This window comes from Aspergillus costaricaensis (genome assembly GCF_003184835.1).
Source record: "Aspergillus costaricaensis CBS 115574 unplaced genomic scaffold BO79scaffold_31, whole genome shotgun sequence".
Lineage (NCBI taxonomy): Eukaryota > Fungi > Ascomycota > Eurotiomycetes > Eurotiales > Aspergillaceae > Aspergillus > Aspergillus costaricensis.
Window position 1 is genome coordinate 131,679 of NW_020291831.1, and position 19,329 is coordinate 151,007.

The 19,329-nt window shown below is 50.5% G+C and overlaps 7 protein-coding genes across 7 annotated transcripts; 4 read left to right on the forward strand and 3 right to left on the reverse strand.

The window, feature by feature from the left end:
* Positions 1-390: 390 nt before the first annotated feature.
* BO79DRAFT_273130 (fungal specific transcription factor domain-containing protein) lies at positions 391-2,457 on the forward strand (the record flags this gene model as incomplete). Its single annotated transcript, XM_025687481.1, has 2 exons — positions 391-635; positions 705-2,457. Exons 1-2 carry the CDS (start codon positions 592-594, stop codon positions 2,455-2,457), a joined length of 1,797 nt encoding a protein of 598 aa, XP_025536316.1. The 5' UTR covers positions 391-591.
* A 348-nt stretch (positions 2,458-2,805) lies between these two features.
* On the reverse strand, positions 2,806-3,315 carry BO79DRAFT_273135 (ribonuclease-domain-containing protein; the record flags this gene model as incomplete). Its single annotated transcript, XM_025687482.1, has 2 exons — positions 2,806-3,222; positions 3,301-3,315. The coding sequence occupies 2 exons, from the start codon at positions 3,313-3,315 to the stop codon at positions 2,806-2,808; spliced, it is 432 nt and encodes a 143-aa protein (XP_025536317.1).
* An 819-nt stretch (positions 3,316-4,134) lies between these two features.
* BO79DRAFT_273136 (beta-lactamase/transpeptidase-like protein) lies at positions 4,135-5,878 on the reverse strand (the record flags this gene model as incomplete). The annotated part of the gene is made up of 2 exons (XM_025687483.1): positions 4,135-5,451; positions 5,511-5,878. The coding sequence occupies 2 exons, from the start codon at positions 5,876-5,878 to the stop codon at positions 4,158-4,160; spliced, it is 1,662 nt and encodes a 553-aa protein (XP_025536318.1). The 3' UTR covers positions 4,135-4,157.
* Positions 5,879-7,639: 1,761 nt separating this feature from the next.
* BO79DRAFT_239827 (Zn(II)2Cys6 transcription factor) lies at positions 7,640-10,082 on the forward strand (the record flags this gene model as incomplete). The annotated part of the gene is made up of 4 exons (XM_025684955.1): positions 7,640-7,716; positions 7,904-8,333; positions 8,386-9,047; positions 9,101-10,082. 4 exons carry the CDS (start codon positions 7,640-7,642, stop codon positions 10,080-10,082), a joined length of 2,151 nt encoding a protein of 716 aa, XP_025536319.1.
* A 595-nt stretch (positions 10,083-10,677) lies between these two features.
* On the forward strand, positions 10,678-12,999 carry BO79DRAFT_179175 (uncharacterized protein). Its single transcript, XM_025680014.1, has 2 exons — positions 10,678-11,679; positions 11,726-12,999. The coding sequence occupies exons 1-2, from the start codon at positions 10,774-10,776 to the stop codon at positions 12,827-12,829; spliced, it is 2,010 nt and encodes a 669-aa protein (XP_025536320.1). The 5' UTR covers positions 10,678-10,773; the 3' UTR covers positions 12,830-12,999.
* A 71-nt stretch (positions 13,000-13,070) lies between these two features.
* BO79DRAFT_273141 (histidine phosphatase family protein) lies at positions 13,071-14,855 on the reverse strand (the record flags this gene model as incomplete). The annotated part of the gene is made up of 3 exons (XM_025687484.1): positions 13,071-14,466; positions 14,517-14,673; positions 14,717-14,855. 3 exons carry the CDS (start codon positions 14,853-14,855, stop codon positions 13,071-13,073), a joined length of 1,692 nt encoding a protein of 563 aa, XP_025536321.1.
* A 1,676-nt stretch (positions 14,856-16,531) lies between these two features.
* BO79DRAFT_273147 (uncharacterized protein) lies at positions 16,532-18,647 on the forward strand (the record flags this gene model as incomplete). Its single annotated transcript, XM_025687485.1, has 3 exons — positions 16,532-16,817; positions 16,862-17,147; positions 17,195-18,647. The coding sequence occupies 3 exons, from the start codon at positions 16,532-16,534 to the stop codon at positions 18,645-18,647; spliced, it is 2,025 nt and encodes a 674-aa protein (XP_025536322.1).
* Positions 18,648-19,329: the final 682 nt, after the last annotated feature.

Below are 19,329 nucleotides of genomic sequence, written 5' to 3' on the forward strand. Positions count from 1 at the left end.
AGGCAGGGATTATCGCTGAGCTTCGCTAGTCGACGGAGATGCTGGCTTATGCACGATGCCCGACAGCTGTCGTTGAGCAAAAGCTTGCGACAATCCCAAAAATACTCCGTGTAGTGCTCATATTAATTAGTCGTCTTTAGTCTCGGGTATACCCCGTGACAAGGGTACATGGTCCTATCACCGTGCCTGTCAACTATTTTCCAGTCTGCGCCGGGCGCCCCCACCTGCTATTAGTCTGACAGACGGTGGCGAGGAAGGATTTTCCAGGCCTCCTTACTGGTGCAATCCGCCAAGGAGGTACTGCGTACTGGGCAAGCCGTTAAGTAGCGTGGTGGCGAAATTTATATTTGCTACTGAAACAGATTTTGATATACCCGACAACCAGGATGGCAGACTGCAGCGTCTGCAACTGGACCCGCTCCTTTCCAGAACATAAATTGGCTATCAGAGCAATGGGAGAAGGATGTAGTGGCAGGCAGGACCTGAGTTTTCAAAAAATCAGTGTGAATAACCCGTTTCGAGGGCGTCTACGGCTCATTGACTATATCGTTGCCTCTACATTGTCCTGATATCTTTCTTGCGCGGTGCACCATGTCTCAACACTGTAATTCCCGCTTTGACAGAGTAGCGAGCTTGTAGGTGTCCTTACTTCTCTCTGTTAGTGGGAGAGACGCAGGCTGTTAACACATGATATTCTCTGTCAGAAGGGCCGCTCGACCAGGGTTTCAGACAGCAGAGCTCGATATCACAGGCATCCCTGTTGTCAGCGACCAACAAAGTCTTCCAATTGAGTTGTCGAGGACCGATGAGAGCCATCTACTCAACACAGGCTGGCCCCATGTCCAATCGCTCTGGCCCATCCTTGGGGTGGGAGAATTCCAGGCCTATTACGATTCCCTGTGGACGTCGAGACGCAAAGTCCGGCAGTCATCAGCTCTTGTCGACAGTTTACTTGCCATTTGCATGCAGGTCACCAGGACTGCTGTCCCCAATAATGGACCAGGTCGCAGCAATGTTCTGACAGCCGGGCAACAGCTGTATAATCGCACCCGGCAACTTCTTCTAGAAGAGGAACAGGCGGCCCCAACGCTGGCCACGGTGCAGACTTTTATCTTCTCGAGCATCTATTTGCTGTACACAGACCGCATTGAGCCTGCATACGCCACGATCGACGGCGCAGTGCGTTTGGCATATGGGCTAGACCTCCACCACGATCCACCAGAGAGAATGGATGCGAGGCAGCGGGAGGTCCGGCGCCGGGTGTGGTGGGCTTTGTATACATTGGAGAGCTATCTCACGACTAGTATGGGACTGCCATCTCTCATCGTACAGGGTGAGGTATCCTGCGGCTGGCCGACGATCTCCCCAATGGGCGGCTCAAGCTTGAACCACTTTCAGGTGCACTGGGCCAAGCTGCTCATGTCAATCCAGATTGTACGCACAGTCTTTGACCAACAACAAAACGAGATGCTCCGGGAAACCTACGAGACCGACATTAGCAACCTACCAGGCCTCCTGGAGTCTATCGCGATGTTCATGGTGCGACCTCTCAAGGCTATCCGGGAAGGGCTTAAAGCAGTCCCTTCTCCGTTACGGATTCCTCGAAAGGACGGTAGTCGGGGGTTCTCATTCCTCTTGAAAGGAGCAACTGTTAGTCTAGACGGTAAAGCCCCCTTATGGCTTCAGCGGCAGCAGTATGCCCTGGAAATCAGCTACCATAGTCTGAGTCTGGCGGTTTTACGACCTTTCCTCTACCTGCAGGGCGGCGATTCGGCCTCCATGCCGCGAGCACATGCGCACGCTGTCACTGGCGTAAAGCACGCCGTCACCTTAACGGTGATCTGCCACCAGTGTCTGACTGAAAGTGAAAGTCTTGCGAGGAGTCTCCCGATGTTCCGCTGCCAGTGGGATAGCTGCCTATACCTCATTACCTTCATTTTGGCCAATCCAATGTGTACCTTCGCTGCAGAAGCCCAAAAAGCGGTGGATACAGCTGAGGTCGCATTTGCTATTCTCGTGAACAGTCTAGGGTTGTCGTGCCGAGCCTCAGAGATCATGGATGATCTTCGCAGGCGCGCAGAAGAGATGGTTCATCCTCCTGCACGCATGGTGTCACCAAGCCAGCCCGCATCGTGCATTGACTCCGCGGCAGCGTCCTCTCCAGGGTCTCATGTATCTAGCGGCGTAATATCCGATCATGGCCATCTGGGCACGTTTGAGGGGGCACCAATTCCACCTACGGTTGACCCATCAATTGGCTCTGATGTGGGTAGTCTCGAATTTTTCACAGCGGCAGAGTCCGAGCTATCAGTGGAATCGGCGCTTGACGTGTCTAGCCTAGCACTGGAAGCACCGAGTTGGACCGACCACAGCATGTTGGATGTTAACATGAGTTGGGTGGGGGACAATGTGCTAGTTGAACCGTGGCAAAGTAATATGGATTATGTGTTTAGATAGAAATGAAACATTTCAGACGGGATCAAGACATGCGTAGAGAGGGTATCCGCTCACACATCCCGAATTGCAGTCAGAAATCCCGACGGTGGGTGCCGAGCTGCAGGTAGTATAAATTTTATTGTTCTCGGAGAAACCCCGCCCACTGCAGCTGAAGCTGAGACCCACCGGCCCGGGCCGGACTGTTTCCATCTCCACTTGGTATGTGCTGATCTCTATAACTGGCCGACACGGACTGCTACTGTGTACTGCCCTCTCACTAAATCACTCAAAAAACACTTTTCATTTTCTCACCCCTGCCCCAACTCTTCCCCCTCACACACACATCCCAACCACCTAAATCCAAAAAAACTAAACAGCCTGACAAGCCACAAACCCATCATATTCCTCCGCCCCGGTATGCGTAATCAACCCGGCAAACTCATCCTCCCCATTGAAAATGATCCGATCCGCACCAGGAGAACCCCCATCATACACCTTGTAATCATCCAGAATCGGGTACTCGTAGTAGGTTCCCGAGACGGTGAAATCGAACCCTTCGTAGTCGTGGTACACGTGCGGGTAGTCGTCGATTGTTCGCCCTTCTTCGTGTAAGGAGTACCCCTTTGCTTGCGCTTTGCTGATGTCGCTCGCCCAGTAGCAGTGGCTGCCGCAGTGGTAGACGCATTTTGAGTCGGAGCGGGATTCAGAGGGGGTGTAGGTGTTTGGGGAGGGGGCGGCGAGGGTGGATGTTAGGAAGAGGGAGAGGGGGAGGAGGGGGAGGATTGTCTGTGTAGGGTTTGTTAGAGGGGGTTGGTGAGGTAAAGATGGGGTGGGACAGGACGGAGTGGGAAGATGTGTATGTACCTTGAGCTGGAACATTGTGTCTTGCTTTAGGGATGATCTCTCTACTATTCTTCTTCTTCTGTCTTTGTCTGATAGTATTCGAGACAATGAAGATTCTCCTCCCTATTTATACTACTCTGAATCCTCCCAGGACCCTATTAATCATCCCATATTCGTCACTGTATGCAGTTTATTCATGAGCCATTAACTTGACCTCCACAAACCAACAATTGAAACAAGGATGCTAACAATGATATTATTAACTCCGACGGAGATCGAGTACCTCAGGCCAGACTAACATCCTTTAACCCCTCCTCTATACCCTATAATGATCCATATATAACCGAACATGTAAACGCCAAGCAAGAACAAGCATCCCAAGATAAGCCACGTTCTCACATTACTCGTCGAGAAGAGATTTATCTCCAGAGGATCACATATACTAGTGCTCGGTAGTGTCCATCCGGCTAGGAAGTCCGACGGGTATTCCGGGTAGAACCCACTCTTACTTCATGTGTTCTCCAATAAGCAGAGGGCTTGGCTTCATGTGCGCGGGTATATCTTCTTGAGGAGTATGCATTCTACTCTGGAATCTTTAGGTAGTCAGGGAAAAGAGAAAGCATGATCATGCTCGCTGAGCAGGAGCATGATCCGCCCTGATCAGACCCACTCGGCAGAGGATTTCTGCTATGGAGGAGAGTTTGAACATAGGCCAATTGGTCAAATATTTGTCAATCTAATTTTATCCTACATATCCTCTTGTAAGCACTTAATGCATTCAGCTCTATCAGGAGGAACACTGTCAAGAAAGAATTCCATCCTACGCAGCAGTATATGTAATAGTAATTCAGGTATCTTAATTTTCCAGCCGTTCTAAATCAAGGCATTACACCGAGAAGCGGGTTTTGAACCCTGGCTGCACCGCTCCGCACTCCATCCTTCTTCTCGAACCAGATCATTTCCTTGAGCATTTCCTCCAACTGCAGACTCAACCTTGTGACTTGAGCATCTTCTATCACAAACTCCGCTTTTACGATGTCATCACTGCCATCGAGCCAATCAGTAAGATGAGCATCGAATTTTCGGTCATCGGACATATGTTCGAATTTCAAGGTAAACCCCATTGAGCGATCTGTAGCATCGATGAAGAGCGCATCATCTCTGATTTGAACCAGTAAGTTATGATACCCAGGATTCCAGTAGTTGCCAGTGTAAGCACTGAGGGGTATTGTCGGTGGCTGCGGAGTATTTCGTTTTGGTTTTTGCTCATTCACTTGGCCCTTCTGGATACCTTGACTTTTCTTCGCTTGGGTTTTCTTTTCCTGCTTTTTCTTCTCCTTCTTTTCCTGGTTCTTACTCATTGGATTTGCACCTTTCGCCTCGGCCTGGGGTTTTGGACCGCGAATTTCAACAGATCGTGTGTCTTTGCTTTTGCTGTCCTGAGGTTTTTCGTCCGTGACTCCAAGGATATTGTCAATTAGCTTTTGGACAAGGGTCGTCGCAATGCCACTTGCCCCATCTGAGTTTCCCATGATCACAGCACCGAATGAGAAATCAGGGAGAAAGAAGAAGCGACTTGCGAATCCAGCGAATACCCCATTATGGCCGACAACCATATGTCCCTTGTAAAAGTAGATATCCAGGCCAGCAGCGTATGCTACCGGTGAGCTGTGCCGCTTCCGTCTTGCTGGGTTTGGATTCACAAAAGTTCGCAGGCGAGTGAGCCCTTCATAAACATTTTTATTGATAGGGTCTTCGCGATTCATGAAAGCCTTGACAAATATGATGAAGTCGTTCACGCTCGAAACGATAGACCCTGCGCCTTGGCCTTCTGGACAGTCTGGACTTTCTAACCCACGATATGTTGAGTCGGCCCCTTTCCATGTGTAGCCAGTTGCCATGCGGGATCCAAATCCTTTTGATCGTGCGCTGCTGGGTTGAAGAGTAGTTGATGCCATGTCCAGAGGCTTGAAAATTCGCTCTTCGAGGAATGTACCAAAATCCTGTCCGCTTTTGACTTCCACAAGGTGGGTTGCCACTGTATACATCATGTTGCAGTAAATATACTTTGATCGAATGGGCGCCGCGACAGGGAGATTCCTGAGATTTCTCGTAATGGATTGAGCATTGTCCGGCTTCGCCGCTCGCACACTCATATACGAATTGTCATGGCTGGCGCAATATGATTAGTCATGAAAGTCAAACATGGAATTTGAAAAATGTTAGCTCACCGAGGAATTCCACTTCTATGACTTAAGATGTCTTCCACGGTGACTCCTTCTGTGTATCCTTCTCCAGACATAACAAAGTCCTCAGGGAGAAGAGTCGACATTACGGCATCGTACTGAATATCCGGGAACATATCATTATCGTCGACTAGCAATCCCACCGCCGCAGCAGTGAGTGATTTAGCAGACGATGCAATGTCAAATAGCGTATCTGCTGTACAAGGTATTTCGGGATCCAGGCTGGCATGTCCATATCCCGCAGAGGCAATTTGATCATTGTGTATGATTGCAATCGCCAGCCCCGGGACATGCTGCTGATCCATCAATTCTGTCACATATGACGCAAACCCTGTCGAGTGAAAAAGATCCATATTGCTGATTTGACGAATTACCGGTGTGCGTTATGGAACGTCACTGTATAGGCCTGTTCATGTAGGGTCCAGGCCGTTTCTTTGAGCCTGAGGATCAGCACCCGAGCGGCCCCGCACCTGGGCCCTTCGGGTTGCCTAACCGCAGCGGTGGGGCTTTATCCGACTGCTGCCTGTTTGGCCATTTAATTCGGGTAGAATACCTCAAAGTTGATACCAGAAATAGACCAGGCAGTTTACCAAAAGCACCTTTTTGAAAGATTGTTGAAATTGTTGAAGGCAGTCAACATTATACTGTATCACAGCCACTTCTAAGTTGCAGGACTTTATACAATTCCTACACGCATTTCTATATCCCATCGTAACCATTGTAACCATTGTAATCAAGTTGTTCCGAAATACGCACCTCCGCTGCACAGAGACATGTACAACATCTTACTTTCGCCGAAACACGATTATAGACGTGCTGGACTCCATATCATAGGTATGTATCTCCTCAATACGTAGTCCCACATGCTTAGCCAGCTCCGTCCATTGCTTCTTGGTTCGCTCCTTACCACCAAGTGAGATCATCAGGGATATATCAGCCAGGGTCGCTTGCCATGATGCATCCACGTCTGGTAGCACCATCTCGTCCACGAGGATTCTTGAATCAGGCCCCATGGCAGTAGCCAGGTGTTGAAGGATCTGGGTGCATTGAGAATCCGGGTAGTCGTGAAGGATCCGTCGCAGGTAGTAGAACTTTGCTCCTGTTGAATCGAAGTTCTGGGTTAGATGGTCATTGATACTTTCAGAGATATAAAACCTGCTCACCCTTTATGTTCTGTGGCTTAAAAATGTCGTGAGCCATGACCTGGATACCGTCCAGGGGAGGAAGGTGGTCGACCGCTTCGGGCAGGTCCTGCAGCACAAGGCGTCCTCGGAGATGGGGATACTTGTCCCTGAGTTGAATACACTGGTGGCCATGGCCACCGCCGACATCAATGAAGAAAGGCTCTCCATGATGCACTGGGCTTTGAGCAATGCGATCAGCTTCCTGGTGAAAGAGGTCGAAATTCGAAAGCCAGTCCGTGGACTGAAGACCGGTCATGACTTTTTGTAGAGAATCAAACAGCTTTGGATGCTTGGACAACCACTCAAAACAGGTGAGGTCTGTTTGAAAGGCTTTTTGAAATGGGGTGTTTTTGTTATCCGTAATATCATCGTAGCTGTTTTCTGCGAAGAAGGCTGGGAATGCTTGACTGGCTGGCCCGCAGGTTTCGAATCTGTCATACGGATAAGTAAGCCAAGAATTCTAGTCTTATATAACATGAATAGGTCTTACGCGTAGAGAACGAACGCTTCCGAACGCTCATCGGCAAGCATCATGGTTGTTCGCTTGGCTCGGAATAGTCCCACAGTCGTCTCTTCGATGATACCATTTGCTGCAAGGTAACGAAGAATACGTTCTGTGTTGCAAGTGAATGGAATATTAGTCCCCATGAGCTCTTGCAGCTTTGATGAGAGATGCTTACCCAGAAGTCGCAGGTCAACCCTCAGATCCTGTGCCAGCTCCGAGGTTGTCCATACGCGGTCGTGCAATGCTAACTTTCGGAATAAACCAGTATTCATTCCGAGCATGATGACCGAAACTCTGAGGTGCTATGAGGGATATCAGCTAAATGGAACGTATAACATAGTGAAAATGCCAAGTACAGAGTTGAAAAGATCCATGATCATGTCCATCGGACTCTGGAGATCCGACAGAAGGGAGCGGAGATCATTATGAATGCTGGCGCGACCTGGCTCATCAGCCGTGAGGGCCAAAGTACGAATCTGGGCAATAAGAGAGTCCATTGGAAGTAAATTTAGTGGTCTGGTGCATAGAAGACTAGCAGCATCGTTGGATTTTATAGAGCTTCATCTCAGGGCTTGGCTCTCTCCGCGGAATATCCGCGGGCTACACCAACGATGATTGGCTAGATTGAGGAGCCTTCGGATCCTTCGCCACCCTCGTGTCGTCGGACTCTCACGTCTGTTTCGCATCAGCCATCACCATTGTTCCATTCGAATACTTAGACGTCAAATTCAGTGCAGGATGCCTCCTCGATCACATATAGAGAAGCAAAGTACTCGCTTGAGGCCTGTCTCGTGTCACTTTTGTCGGTCGCGAAAATTACGGTGCAGCCGTCAGCTTCCCTGCTCCAATTGCATCAGCCGTGGATTTGACTGCGGGCTGTATTCAGCTCCAGTGTCAAGTGACAGCCATAATAATAATGATAGCCACGGGACGGCTGATATCTTGACACGTCTACAACGGCTAGAGGACATCGTTCTTCGAACAAACAGTCAATCTATTCGAGCGCATGATCCAAAGACAGATCGTCGTATGAGTCGACCACAGTTAGCACGAAAGGATAAGCAGGCTGCAGCGGATGCAATATGGCTTGAAGCAGAGTGCGCAAGTCAGATGCCTTGTGTATGTGTGGTTCAAACTTCTGCTGGGACTCGAACGCAGCTAACCAACACAGCGTTCGGTCGGAACCGACACGACGACCTTTCGATCATGTTCGATATGGAGTATAGGCAGTGTTGTGACCATTGAAAGTACCAGTCCAGGCCCTCTGGTGAGAAGCTTTTCAATTCCACTATACCAGGAGTCGGTGGTTCTGCTTGAAAAATACTTGCGTGATATCACCTACATTCATCACGTTGTCCTTAGCGGCCCACTCCGTACAATGGTCGTCAACATCTACAATGACATTGAGCATCAAGCGCCTGTAAGTTCTGGTCAGGTGGCGCTTCTTCTAAGTATCCTGTCGAGTGCGATGTATACGTGGACTCGGAGGGACTCAGAAAATGCACCATTTGCGACTCCCTCAAAGATGAATGCAACATCTTCTCTGTGGGTCAACGGAACTCTTGACTTGCTAGATCACTGTCGTCGCCAATCCCTTCAATCCATCGAAGCCATCCAGGCAATGATCATCATATCCTTTGTCATCGCTAATCTGGAAGGTATCAGTGCTCGATTCCGTGACCTGTTGTCAACAGCCATAACAGCAGCGCGAGAACTCTCGTTGCACAAAGTCGACCATCAATCGGGAATACAAGGAAGGGAGGACACTCCTGCTGACTCTGTTGACTTTGAAATGAAGCGAAGAGTATGGTGGTATCTGGTTGCTACGGATTGGTATGTATCGTCGCTCACGCTGCTCTCGCCAAAACCGTTACTGAGTGGCACAGGATGGCATCACAATTCCCTGGTTCACATAGAGGCACTTACAGCATCAACCCGCTACATATGGTGGTCTTAAAGCCTCGCAATGTTGACGATGAAAGTCTTATGGCTGGTTCCCCCATCGTTGACCGACCGATGGAGCAACCTACCGAGATCTCATATAGCCTTCAGCGTATCAAGCTAGCGGAGATATGTCGGGAAGTCATAGATTCTTCTTCACTGACCACATTCAATGACGGCGATATGGAGTCTGGGCGGCTTTTGGGGGTGGACCAGCGTATTGTTACATTCATCGGACAATTACCACAGTTCTTCCGCCTGGATGGAGATGCCCTCGACAGCCTCATCGCCAAGTATCCGAACATTGCACCGGGGATAATGATCCAGCGGTACATCATCAATTCATTGGTCCACTCACAACGGTGCCGACTACATCTCCCGTACTTAGCCCGCGGCTTGGTCGATCCGATGTATGCCCCCTCAAGAGAGGCTTGCCTGGAAGCGGCTCGGTGTGTCATACAGGCAGAAAGAATGCTGGCAAGCGAGGATATACCCTTTGTGCTTACGAGACTGAAGTTCTCCGGAATCTTGCAGTGTGTTGGCATCGCGATTACAGCCCTCTTTCTGGAGATGTGTCTTACTCAGGAACCTGTACCTCGGCAAGCGCGCCGGACGGAAGTAGTCGATGCATGTGGCATTCTAAAAGACGCCACAAAAGATTCTCCCGTTGCCATCAAGCTTCTTGAGTCGTTCCAGCGAGTTGTGCGAAAACATGATATGTCGGTCAGCGAGGTCATTTCTGAGTCCCTCTGTGCCGACAACAGCTTATCCAGCCTGACCGACATCATTGCCAACGAACAGGACAACATTCCAGCTCTTCCCCACCTTGATGAGATTTGGCAGATTTCGCAAACAGACACGAATATCCAAACATTCGATTGGGATGCGTTGTTCCTCGAACTTGATTGTCCGATGTTGTCTAGCTAGCTAGTCGGGGGATACCTTGGCGTAAAAGCTTCGCTTCTTCGCAGCCTGAGGCACCGACATTTATCAGACACCAGCCACCTCAGCCAGATCACGTGGCATAGATCCTGAAGGCAAAACAGTAAAACAGGCATTGTGAGTGGATGCCCATACTTGCAGTCTGCTTGCACCTGGAACGTTAAAAGACGTTACAAAGTATGACCCTGTTTCATGTAGAAAGCGGGCGGAGAATTGCACATCTCTACCTCAATAGGCAGGAGGCGTTTAGGTGGGATGAAGCCGTGACAGATGAGCACCAGTTGGTCAATTGTTGAGCCAGCGTCATGGCTGTAATGGTAGTCATCTAGTGATTATAGGGTTTCTGTAGTCATTAATTGTTGTAATTAGGACTGCAATACGGGATAATATCCGGTTCCTGATCCCGAGTCGAGTGGTACAAAGGAAAAAGAAAGAGTGTCAAGTGGATGGAGAAGAGTGGGGGGCGGGTGACATCATCTGCACTGGGGCGGTGCAAGATGGCATTAAGCATTCCCCCCAATGGGCCTTCTCTTCTGCCTTCTGCCTCCCTCTGGCTGTTCGTTTCTCCCACCCCGTGTTTCGGCTGTCCCGTCTCGACCAGCTGCAATCTCTCCTGCTGGCTGGCCATCTCTCCCATCCCATTCTTTTACCCCCCAGCTGTACCTCCGACCTTGCAATGGCCGCCGAAGAAGATCCGCTCATTCAGGCCCTGCCGCCGGCCACTGACTACCTCACCTATCTCACCCTCCTCGAATACCAACTCACCCCCGCCCGCCTTCCCATCCTCCACAAGCTCCTTCAGGATGAAGTCCTGACGACCAACATCGGCTGGGACTTGGTGCAGCTGTTGCTGCCCATGTTGCCCCAATCCCTCGATTGCCTGCACGACATTGCCCGCCTGGGAAACCCAAGAGAGGTGATATTGCGAGTTTCCGATGCGCTTATGCAGTTACAACCCGAGGACGAGGACGATGATAGCGACGATGGCACGGCTAAGGCTGATGGAGCGTCGCAAAATGCCACGGACGGCGCATCGAAAAATGCTGCCCTGCCGCGTCATATCTTGCAGTTCAATACTCTGGTCTCGATGCTATCGGTTCTCCATTCTCGTATCCAGACAAAATCCCCCAGTCGGTTTCTAGCGACATCGCTGCAGGCTGTCCTGGAGGCATATACCCTCATGCCTACGAACGAGACGACATATGCGATGCTGGAGTTCTTCAGAGACGTCTCACCATCCAAGAGACCGGCACCGCCACCCAGAGTGCCCAGCGAGTCGAGTGTGTTGCGTCTCTCGGAGAAATCAGCACCGGACCCGGAAGCAGAGGTCCAGTCCTCTTCCCCGGCCAGCGATGATGAGTCGGTTCTGGTTCAGAAGTTCCTACAATTCGGCCTAATCGAGGTTCTCAAGTCATACCTACTGAGCTTCACTGGGCCGTCAGACCCCGGTATGTCCTGGGCGATTAGACTGCAGGAGAAGTTGCAACCTGGTCTGCGTCTGGCCAAGCAGGAGACACCGAGCGATGCATTTGCCAATCATAAAGAGCTGAAAGAAAGGGACATGATCATTGCCAAGATCACGGTAGGTTACCAAAAACTTGCTATCTGGGTTTTACTAACGGCCGCAGGCTCTATCCCGAGATTTCGGTCTCAATGACCAGAAACTGCTTGAAATCGCCCTTCAATCCCCGAAGGACCAGCCTCTTCCTCTAGACTTCGAGGAGCCGCCCAAGAAGGCGGATGAGATTCCGTTAGAAAGACACGGCTCCCTACTGCTACTCGCGGCGCGGGCGGCTACCGCAGAACTGTTCTCCTCTGGCCAAGTCAGCCCGATTGCCATATTCTCTGACTTGGCACGGATCTTCCAGAACTTCGTCGGAGGATACAATTCTCCAGACGAAGTGGCATTCGGACAGCCCCAAGTGCTGCTGGACTCTCTGCTCACGCTGACGGTCTTTTCCATGCAAAAGCCAAGCGATACAACGCCGCACGAAAAGGACTTCATTGACTTTGTGCTGACCCTGACTGCCTGCACCGCGCGTCAAAATTATAGCTCCGTCCGACGCATTCCTGGAACGATCATCCGGACCCATCCATCGCAGGTCACCCAGTTCAAAGTGATCCGAACCGTCTTGGAAGACGACCGCTTCCAGAACGTCAAGGATAGTGCGATTGGATGGCTCAAGGCGGGTATCCTTGAAGCAGCAAACTCGTCCAAAGCTGGCACTTCAGCAGAGCCTAGCGTCTATCTCGACCCGCACTACTTCTCGGTGCTGTTCCCCTCCCTCTTTAATTCCTCCGACTTGTTCATGAACGTATCGTCCGACCTTGTCGCTTCCTTCATCAAGTTCTCCCAGACTCTATCCCCCTCCATCCACGCGGCTCTCAGCCTCTACTACACCATCGTATCTTCAACACACCTGCGCAAGCAGCTCCAGCTCGAAAAGACCTACGTATACTTCCGCAATCGCTTCCTCGAACCGCTCAAGTCCCTCTGCCATGCCTTCGAAGCCGACATGGCGCAAAACGGTGGCGACGGGAAGATCGAGGCAGCGGTCGGCGAGAGCCTAAGCCAAGTCGGAATGGCGCGCTCGGTCGGCTTGATCTCATACATGCTGGAACAAGTCGAAGACGCGGTCGGCGAGGCTTTTGTGGATGAGTCGGACATGCCGGAGCCGAGTGCGGACGATATTGCGCGGGTGGATATGATTCGGAAGGAGACGTCTCCTTGATTGAAGGTTCTGTAGATAGTTGATTCCGGCCTGAGGATTTCAATGTGCAGGCCTATTGATACCTCTTGCTATATGATGAGATAGAGCTAGTGGCTAAATATATGGAAGCTGCTGCTTATGTTGATATATGAAAACATTCCATTGTGCAACTTTTTTGAATTACATATGTTACTATCACTAAACGATGCAAATACAACTACACAATACACTACCTACCTTCTCTCCCCTCCAGACTACATATCTACAATTTCATCCCCTCCTTTCGAACAGGAACTCCATCCTGCACCTCCCCAAACTCTCCCAAATCCCACTCCCCCACACAGGTAAAATCATACTCCGCCTTCCGCAGACTATCCCTCTGCGCCCGCAGAAACGCATCCATCTCGCACCACCCATCAGTCCTGAACGAACACTCCGGCAGACTCTTATGTAGCGGCACCGTGCGCTGATTAAGCAGGAAATGCACGTACCCAGTCTCCCCTGTATCCTTCACATAAGTATCCTGATGAGGATCGTGGGTACGATAAGGGTGGATCTTATGTGGAGCGCGGATAATCTCGATATTAAGACGGCCGGCGAAGGGGATGATTTCTGCTGTTTGGAAATCGTGGTCGCGGGGTAAGTGAGTCTCATTCGTATCAGTGTAATCTGGGAATGGGAGGTCAGCGAACTGCCGTAGTCCGAAGGCAGTGAGGACACTGAGGAGGATCTTGTCGTGGACGAAGTCGAAGTAGAGGGATTGGTTTGTTGGAAAGGTGGCAGGGTTGGTGTTCAGGGTGAGGTTCGCGGCGGAGGATGATCCGTGTGTCGAGAATGAGCGGTTCTCGACGCGTGCGAGGAATTCTTCTACCCAGGTGATGCCCATTGCGCGACTGATGGGACATTGGAAGCCTGCGTTGCCGCCGAAGGTGAGGTCGTAGGTGTAGGAGAATCCCTCCCATTCGGGGAAGGTGAAGAGGGCGCACCAGGGGCTGTAGCCGAGGGCGACGGTTTCGTAGGCGCAGAGGGTTTGCGCGGTGAAGGTGTCGTTGGTGGTCCAGTTGTAGTTGGTGGAGAGGTGGTTGAGGTGGTGAGTGCGGTGGGCGAGGTAGTGGGATTTCCATTTTGTGACGGTGTTGGATACGTAGTCGTCGAAGGAGATGTTCATGGCGTTGGGACAGGCATTTTTGGCTTGCAGGGAGGTGTTGAAGTTCTTTTCTTCGATCATGGCGAGTAGGTTCGCGTGCTCGTCCCAGTCGAGGTGGAAGAAGCCCGCGAGGAAGTTCTCGGCGCTCTTGAGCATGCGGTCTTGAGTGGTGGTGCGGGCGACGATCTTGGTTCCGGGGGTGTAGAGATGGCCATAGTTGAAGAAGTTGAGAATGCCGCTTTCTAGGAGGTCTTCTCGGCCTCGGGGGGTGAGGATGTTGGCGCCGAGGGTGTAGGTCCAGTTGTGGATGAAGGAGAGTTCGTCGGAGAAGATGGCCCCGTGTGATGTAGCGTTGGTGAGGGTTCTGGCCCAGTTGGCGAAGTCGTCGCCTTCGTCTTTGTTGGGATAGCGTGAGCCGTGTCGGTGTAGCATGTGCATTTGTGTGATGTTTGAGCCTTTGGGGCGCGGGTATTCGTCTACACCGAATCCGTCGGATCGGGGATAGTAGGGACTGTCGGGCTATGTAGCCGTTTATTGGAAGTAAGCACGGAGTGTATTTACCTCAATATGCCCATGTGGTGGAAAATATTGCGGTCTTTGGCTCCGTGGATAGGCTGCGATGTCTCCAACGGATGGTTGGCTGTGTAGGTGGTCGGGTTGCCAAAGGGAGCAGGGTTCGTCTGCGCCAGAAACGGCGCAGCCCCAGTTGCAGTGTATCCTGATCTGTTAGTCGAGCAGACGGAAAGGGGGAGGGTGAATACCTTGGAAGCTTTGAGGTCTGGTTTTGAACCATTCTGGCTCTGTGGTGGTGGGTGCCACACCTATCACATACTGATCGTTGGCCAAAACAGACGAGCCAACCAGCAGAGTGAGACTGGCGTAACTAATGAGGAGTCTCATTTTGGAAGACCATGCTGAAAATCGATACAATCTGGAGACAGCAATCAGTTTAAGAGGAGTAGTTATTTACGTCAGTGCATCTGCCATGAAAGGACCCTGGAGCTGGGCGCGAGCTTCATGTCACCAATCCTGATTGGCACTTGGCATCTATGTCTAACTCCAGATATGACGAGGATCGAGTACCGTGATGAGGGGAATGCAATATATTGGAAACCATGATTCGTGTGAACCGTGGATGGCGTCTCCGCACTTGGCCTTCTTACCTCATCATCTGCTAATGCTGGTACCTGTTATCATTCAATCTATCCGTCTGTTCTGAGAAACACCGAACCAACACGTTGGCTGCTGGTATTTATTCCGAACCGATCGACGAAATAGCGGTGGCTTGAGAGAAGCTGCTCGTGGATCTTCACAACTCGGATGGTCGCAGGAGAGAAGGTCCATTTTGAGAACACAGTACGGGAAAGCCCGAGAACTGATGGTCAGTCAATAATGGCTGCAAGATAGCTACCCTGGGACAATGTAATTGAAGGCATACAAAACATGCACATGCGGCTGCAATGTATCCACGCGACTAATTGCACAGTGTTCACGGCTATGAAGCCTCACTGCTGTGGCTCAATTATCATTATTGGAGTAGTGCGTAACATGTGCATCTTGCTGCAGCGCAGAGAGAGTAATCTGCATCGCGTCTTGGATTGTGGCTTGGTCAGACTATGTGGGTAGGGAAAGTGGGATCTAAGATCTGCCCGATCGTGGTTATAACAGTCGATCGATTTAATGGCGATGAAGAAGATGTGGGACACGCTAAATTGGCGCTACTTGACTCGCTATGTTCGCCTTCCGGACACGAACTGCTTACTTCCTTATTTGCTGAAACCTCTCTTAGGGCAAGCCCAGTAAAAGCAACGCTACCTCGTCAAACATGAAACAACTCGACTTTCTTACTTTAGTCTCAGTACCAAAAGGACTGCGTATTAGTACCTCAGAGTCCATAAAATTGAGATTTTCGAGGTGTTATCATAAAAAAACTCGAGTAGGAGATAATCTCGCCGCTGCCCTCCGACAATAAGAGGTGAAACGGGAAGACAAGCAGAAGGGAATCTATCAAGTTGAAGTACGTTTCAAATCATCATAGTTCCTCTATTTGATCAATGGCGTTGCCTAAGAAATCTAAGTAATGGCGCAAGTTAGAAATCAGGTGAGTGCGAAAAACCGCTTCAATCATGATCGTCCTTGTCTTGGATATAGAGACGTTTTCTATAGCTTAATGTATGCTCCTACAGTCTTGCGATAAATCTTCGGAGGGAGCTCAGCCTCTTCCCTTCGGATCCAAGCAGATAAGCAGAACGCCACCGCAATGGGATATCACATGCAGCACTATCTATAGCACGCAAGGCACACCCCAAAATCTGATATGTCTCCGGAGCACCGCACTATCCCAATGCGCTTCGTCCGATATTATGCTCCTTTTTGCAGGTAAGCCACAGGAAGCAAGTGGATATATCGGAATTGTGCATACACCGACCAAGAGATGATGAATCCCGCAAGTTGAGCCACAGTCCATGGCCCACCCCTGAATGCTATATAAAGCCCCACGATATCGCACATCCACCTTTCATCTCATCTTCATCTTCACCATTCTAGTTCAAACACCACACGCTTGAACAATCATCATGGAGTGCTCAACAACCTGGACCAACTCAACCACCGTCAACGAGATCGACGTCCGCAACTCCGGCGCGTTCACAACCCTGCCGGTGCGAATCAGCAAATACAATGAAATAGCCATCACTACCGCGCAAAAGCTAGCTTGTATCTGGGATACTATTCGCTGTGGCGGTGTATATCCCCGCCCTGCTAATGTCGGAAGAAATCTGCTTCCCTTGGTGGTCCCGGAGGCATTGCCGGATAGAATGGCAACGGCCGTGAAGTTGATTGAATTGGGCCATTTGTGTGATGGTATGTGCTATCCTCATTGTTACTGCACACAGCTAATGATGTAGCCTTTTCCGACCAATTGGACTCGCAGAGCAGGGCGGAAGTCTACAACATGCTGACCCGATGCATGGATCGGTACTCTGTCGCTTCAGCTTCGTCGTGCTCTTGTCCTAGTGCATGCAACAAGGAATTTGGCGACAGACAGGCCCAGCTGCGGACACTAATTTATGAGGTGGCTACTGAAGCTATCCAGTTCGATCGAGAACAGGGTATCCTTATCCTTGAGCTTCTCGGGAAAGCTGTCGCGCCTGAACCAATGTCATTTGGATGCAGGAAGAGCTCAGCGTTTAGGTACGTCGCCTATTTCCACACCTCAAACACAGTTCTAACAGACCCAGAACCTTCTGGCCCGTCCTCGAGTTTGCCATAGGCATGAAACTAACCGAAATGGACCGCATGGTCCTCCGCGACCTCAAGACCGTAGTGGATGAGTACCACATGCTGAATGACGAGTACTGGGGTGCGAACACCACCAATGCAGCATCCTACCAAACCGACTTTTGCAGAATGCCAAACCTCCCTCTCCAGAGAAAAGAAGGACTGAAAAGCAGAATCATGGACCTCGAGTTCCGCTACCGCTCTCTCCAAGCAGACATCTACGGGAAATACCCCGTCGAGTCCATGCGACTGCGCCGCTGGATCGAAGCCGCCGGAATGGCAATGGCAGGCTACAACTACTGGCGTGCCTTATCCTCATCTGGCCCTGGCCCCTGTAACAACTCATCCAGCGCCTGCTTATGCTCCCCCTCCGAATGGACACGAGTCACCACCCCAGCCTCCACCATGTCCTTCTCCTCCACCCACACATACCCCGGCACCTACGAGCGCAGCGAATCCACAACCCTCACCGCCGTGACCAACTACATCAGCTCCATGCCCCCATCTCCCTCAGTCCAGATCCTCAACATGGCCCCCTCCGCATTAAACACCTGGACCCATGCCCCACCCCCAGCAGTCAAATGCATCTCGTCTCTCATCACCTCTCTGCAAAACGCAACTACAACCCTAACCGACATCACCGCGGACAACACCCACCGCTACAACCAGCCCACCGCGCACGCCGTCTTCGGCACCATGCAGGCTTCCAACAGCGCCTACTACACCTTCATCCAGTCAGTGTCAGAGGCACGTGCCCTGGCCAACCCTGCCCTCGCCACAGACATCCTCTTGAACGGCTTCAACCGTCTATACGCCGGACACAGCAGAGAAATAAACTGGAAATACAACGCGTGCATCCCATCCGAAGCCGAATACCTCTCCGTCGTCGACGACACCACCGGCTCTCTATATACACTCCTCGTCAAACTCCTCCAAGCTGAGAGCTGTATCCCCTTCCACTGCAAGCCCGATCTCACGCCCTTGGCTACCCTTCTCGCTCGCTTCGTCCACGTCAAGGAAGACTACCTGTCCTTCCACAACCGAGACACCCAAATGAGCAAATCCACCGATGCACGCGTTCTCTCATACCCGGTTATTCGCCTCGCCAATATCAAACCAGACAGCCGGCCGCAGATCTCCCGATACCTCTTCGAAAGCAGCAAGGAGGCAACCAAAAGTGGTAGCTGCTCCTGCGCAGAAGAGAAGCGAGACCCCTGCGGTAACTCGGTGAACTACAGCTGCCTGGTTCTTCTGCTCCGCGAGTATGGAGCACTGGCCGCCACGAGGGACCTTCTCCGTGATATAGAAGATAAGATTGAGAAGGAGGTGGTGCAGGTAGAGAAGATGACGGGGGAAGTGAACTCGATGATGAGGCGGTTGATTGCTGGATTGCGTGAGGGATTGCTCCCTTAGCCCCCCCCCCCTTCCTTCCACATGATATCACCCTTACTTACATCCTACTTACTACACATAAAGTTACGAAGTAAATAACCAAGACAATCCTTATAGAATCGAATATAAATATATTGACTCTATAAAATATATATAAAATATCCCCTCGAAAAAAAATCCCCATCCCGAAAACTGAACATCAACTCATTCCAAAAAAGTAAAGTTGAAAACATGACCATTCCCGAGTAAATCCCATCCATTAAAGACAAATCCAATCCACCAACCCAACTATTCAAATCCAAATACCAAAAATGGGACCATCCAGTTCTCAATAATCATAATATCCAATGTCGTGCAGAGAGTGAGTGAGAAAAAGAAAGAAAGAAAGAAAGATGGAATAAAAGACCAAGGATAGGTAGGATTCGAGGTTCAAGTATCCGTTCATAGCAATAAAGTAAAAAAAGGTGTCAGCGCCACGTGCAACGCAACGCAGTTCACGGGCATATCTCCCCCATTATTTGTTTTTATTTTTTGGTATTGTTTGTTGATATCGAATTAACTTGCGAGGTAGGTAGATGGTATAAGGTATAGGGTAAGCGAGATAAGCGGTCACGGGTCCCTTTTTTCTGGTATGTTGGATTTGAAGGTGTGAAGATAGTCAGAGCGAGCATTGACTATTTCCCTGATTGACATTCGCAGATTG

Coding starts and splice junctions, on each gene's coding strand:
- BO79DRAFT_179175 (XM_025680014.1), top strand. CDS start 10,774: ATGGCCGCCGAAGAAGATCCGCTCATTCAGGCCCTGCCGCCGGCCACT. Junction 11,680..11,725: donor TGATCATTGCCAAGATCACG/GTAGGTTACCAA, acceptor TAACGGCCGCAG/GCTCTATCCCGAGATTTCGG.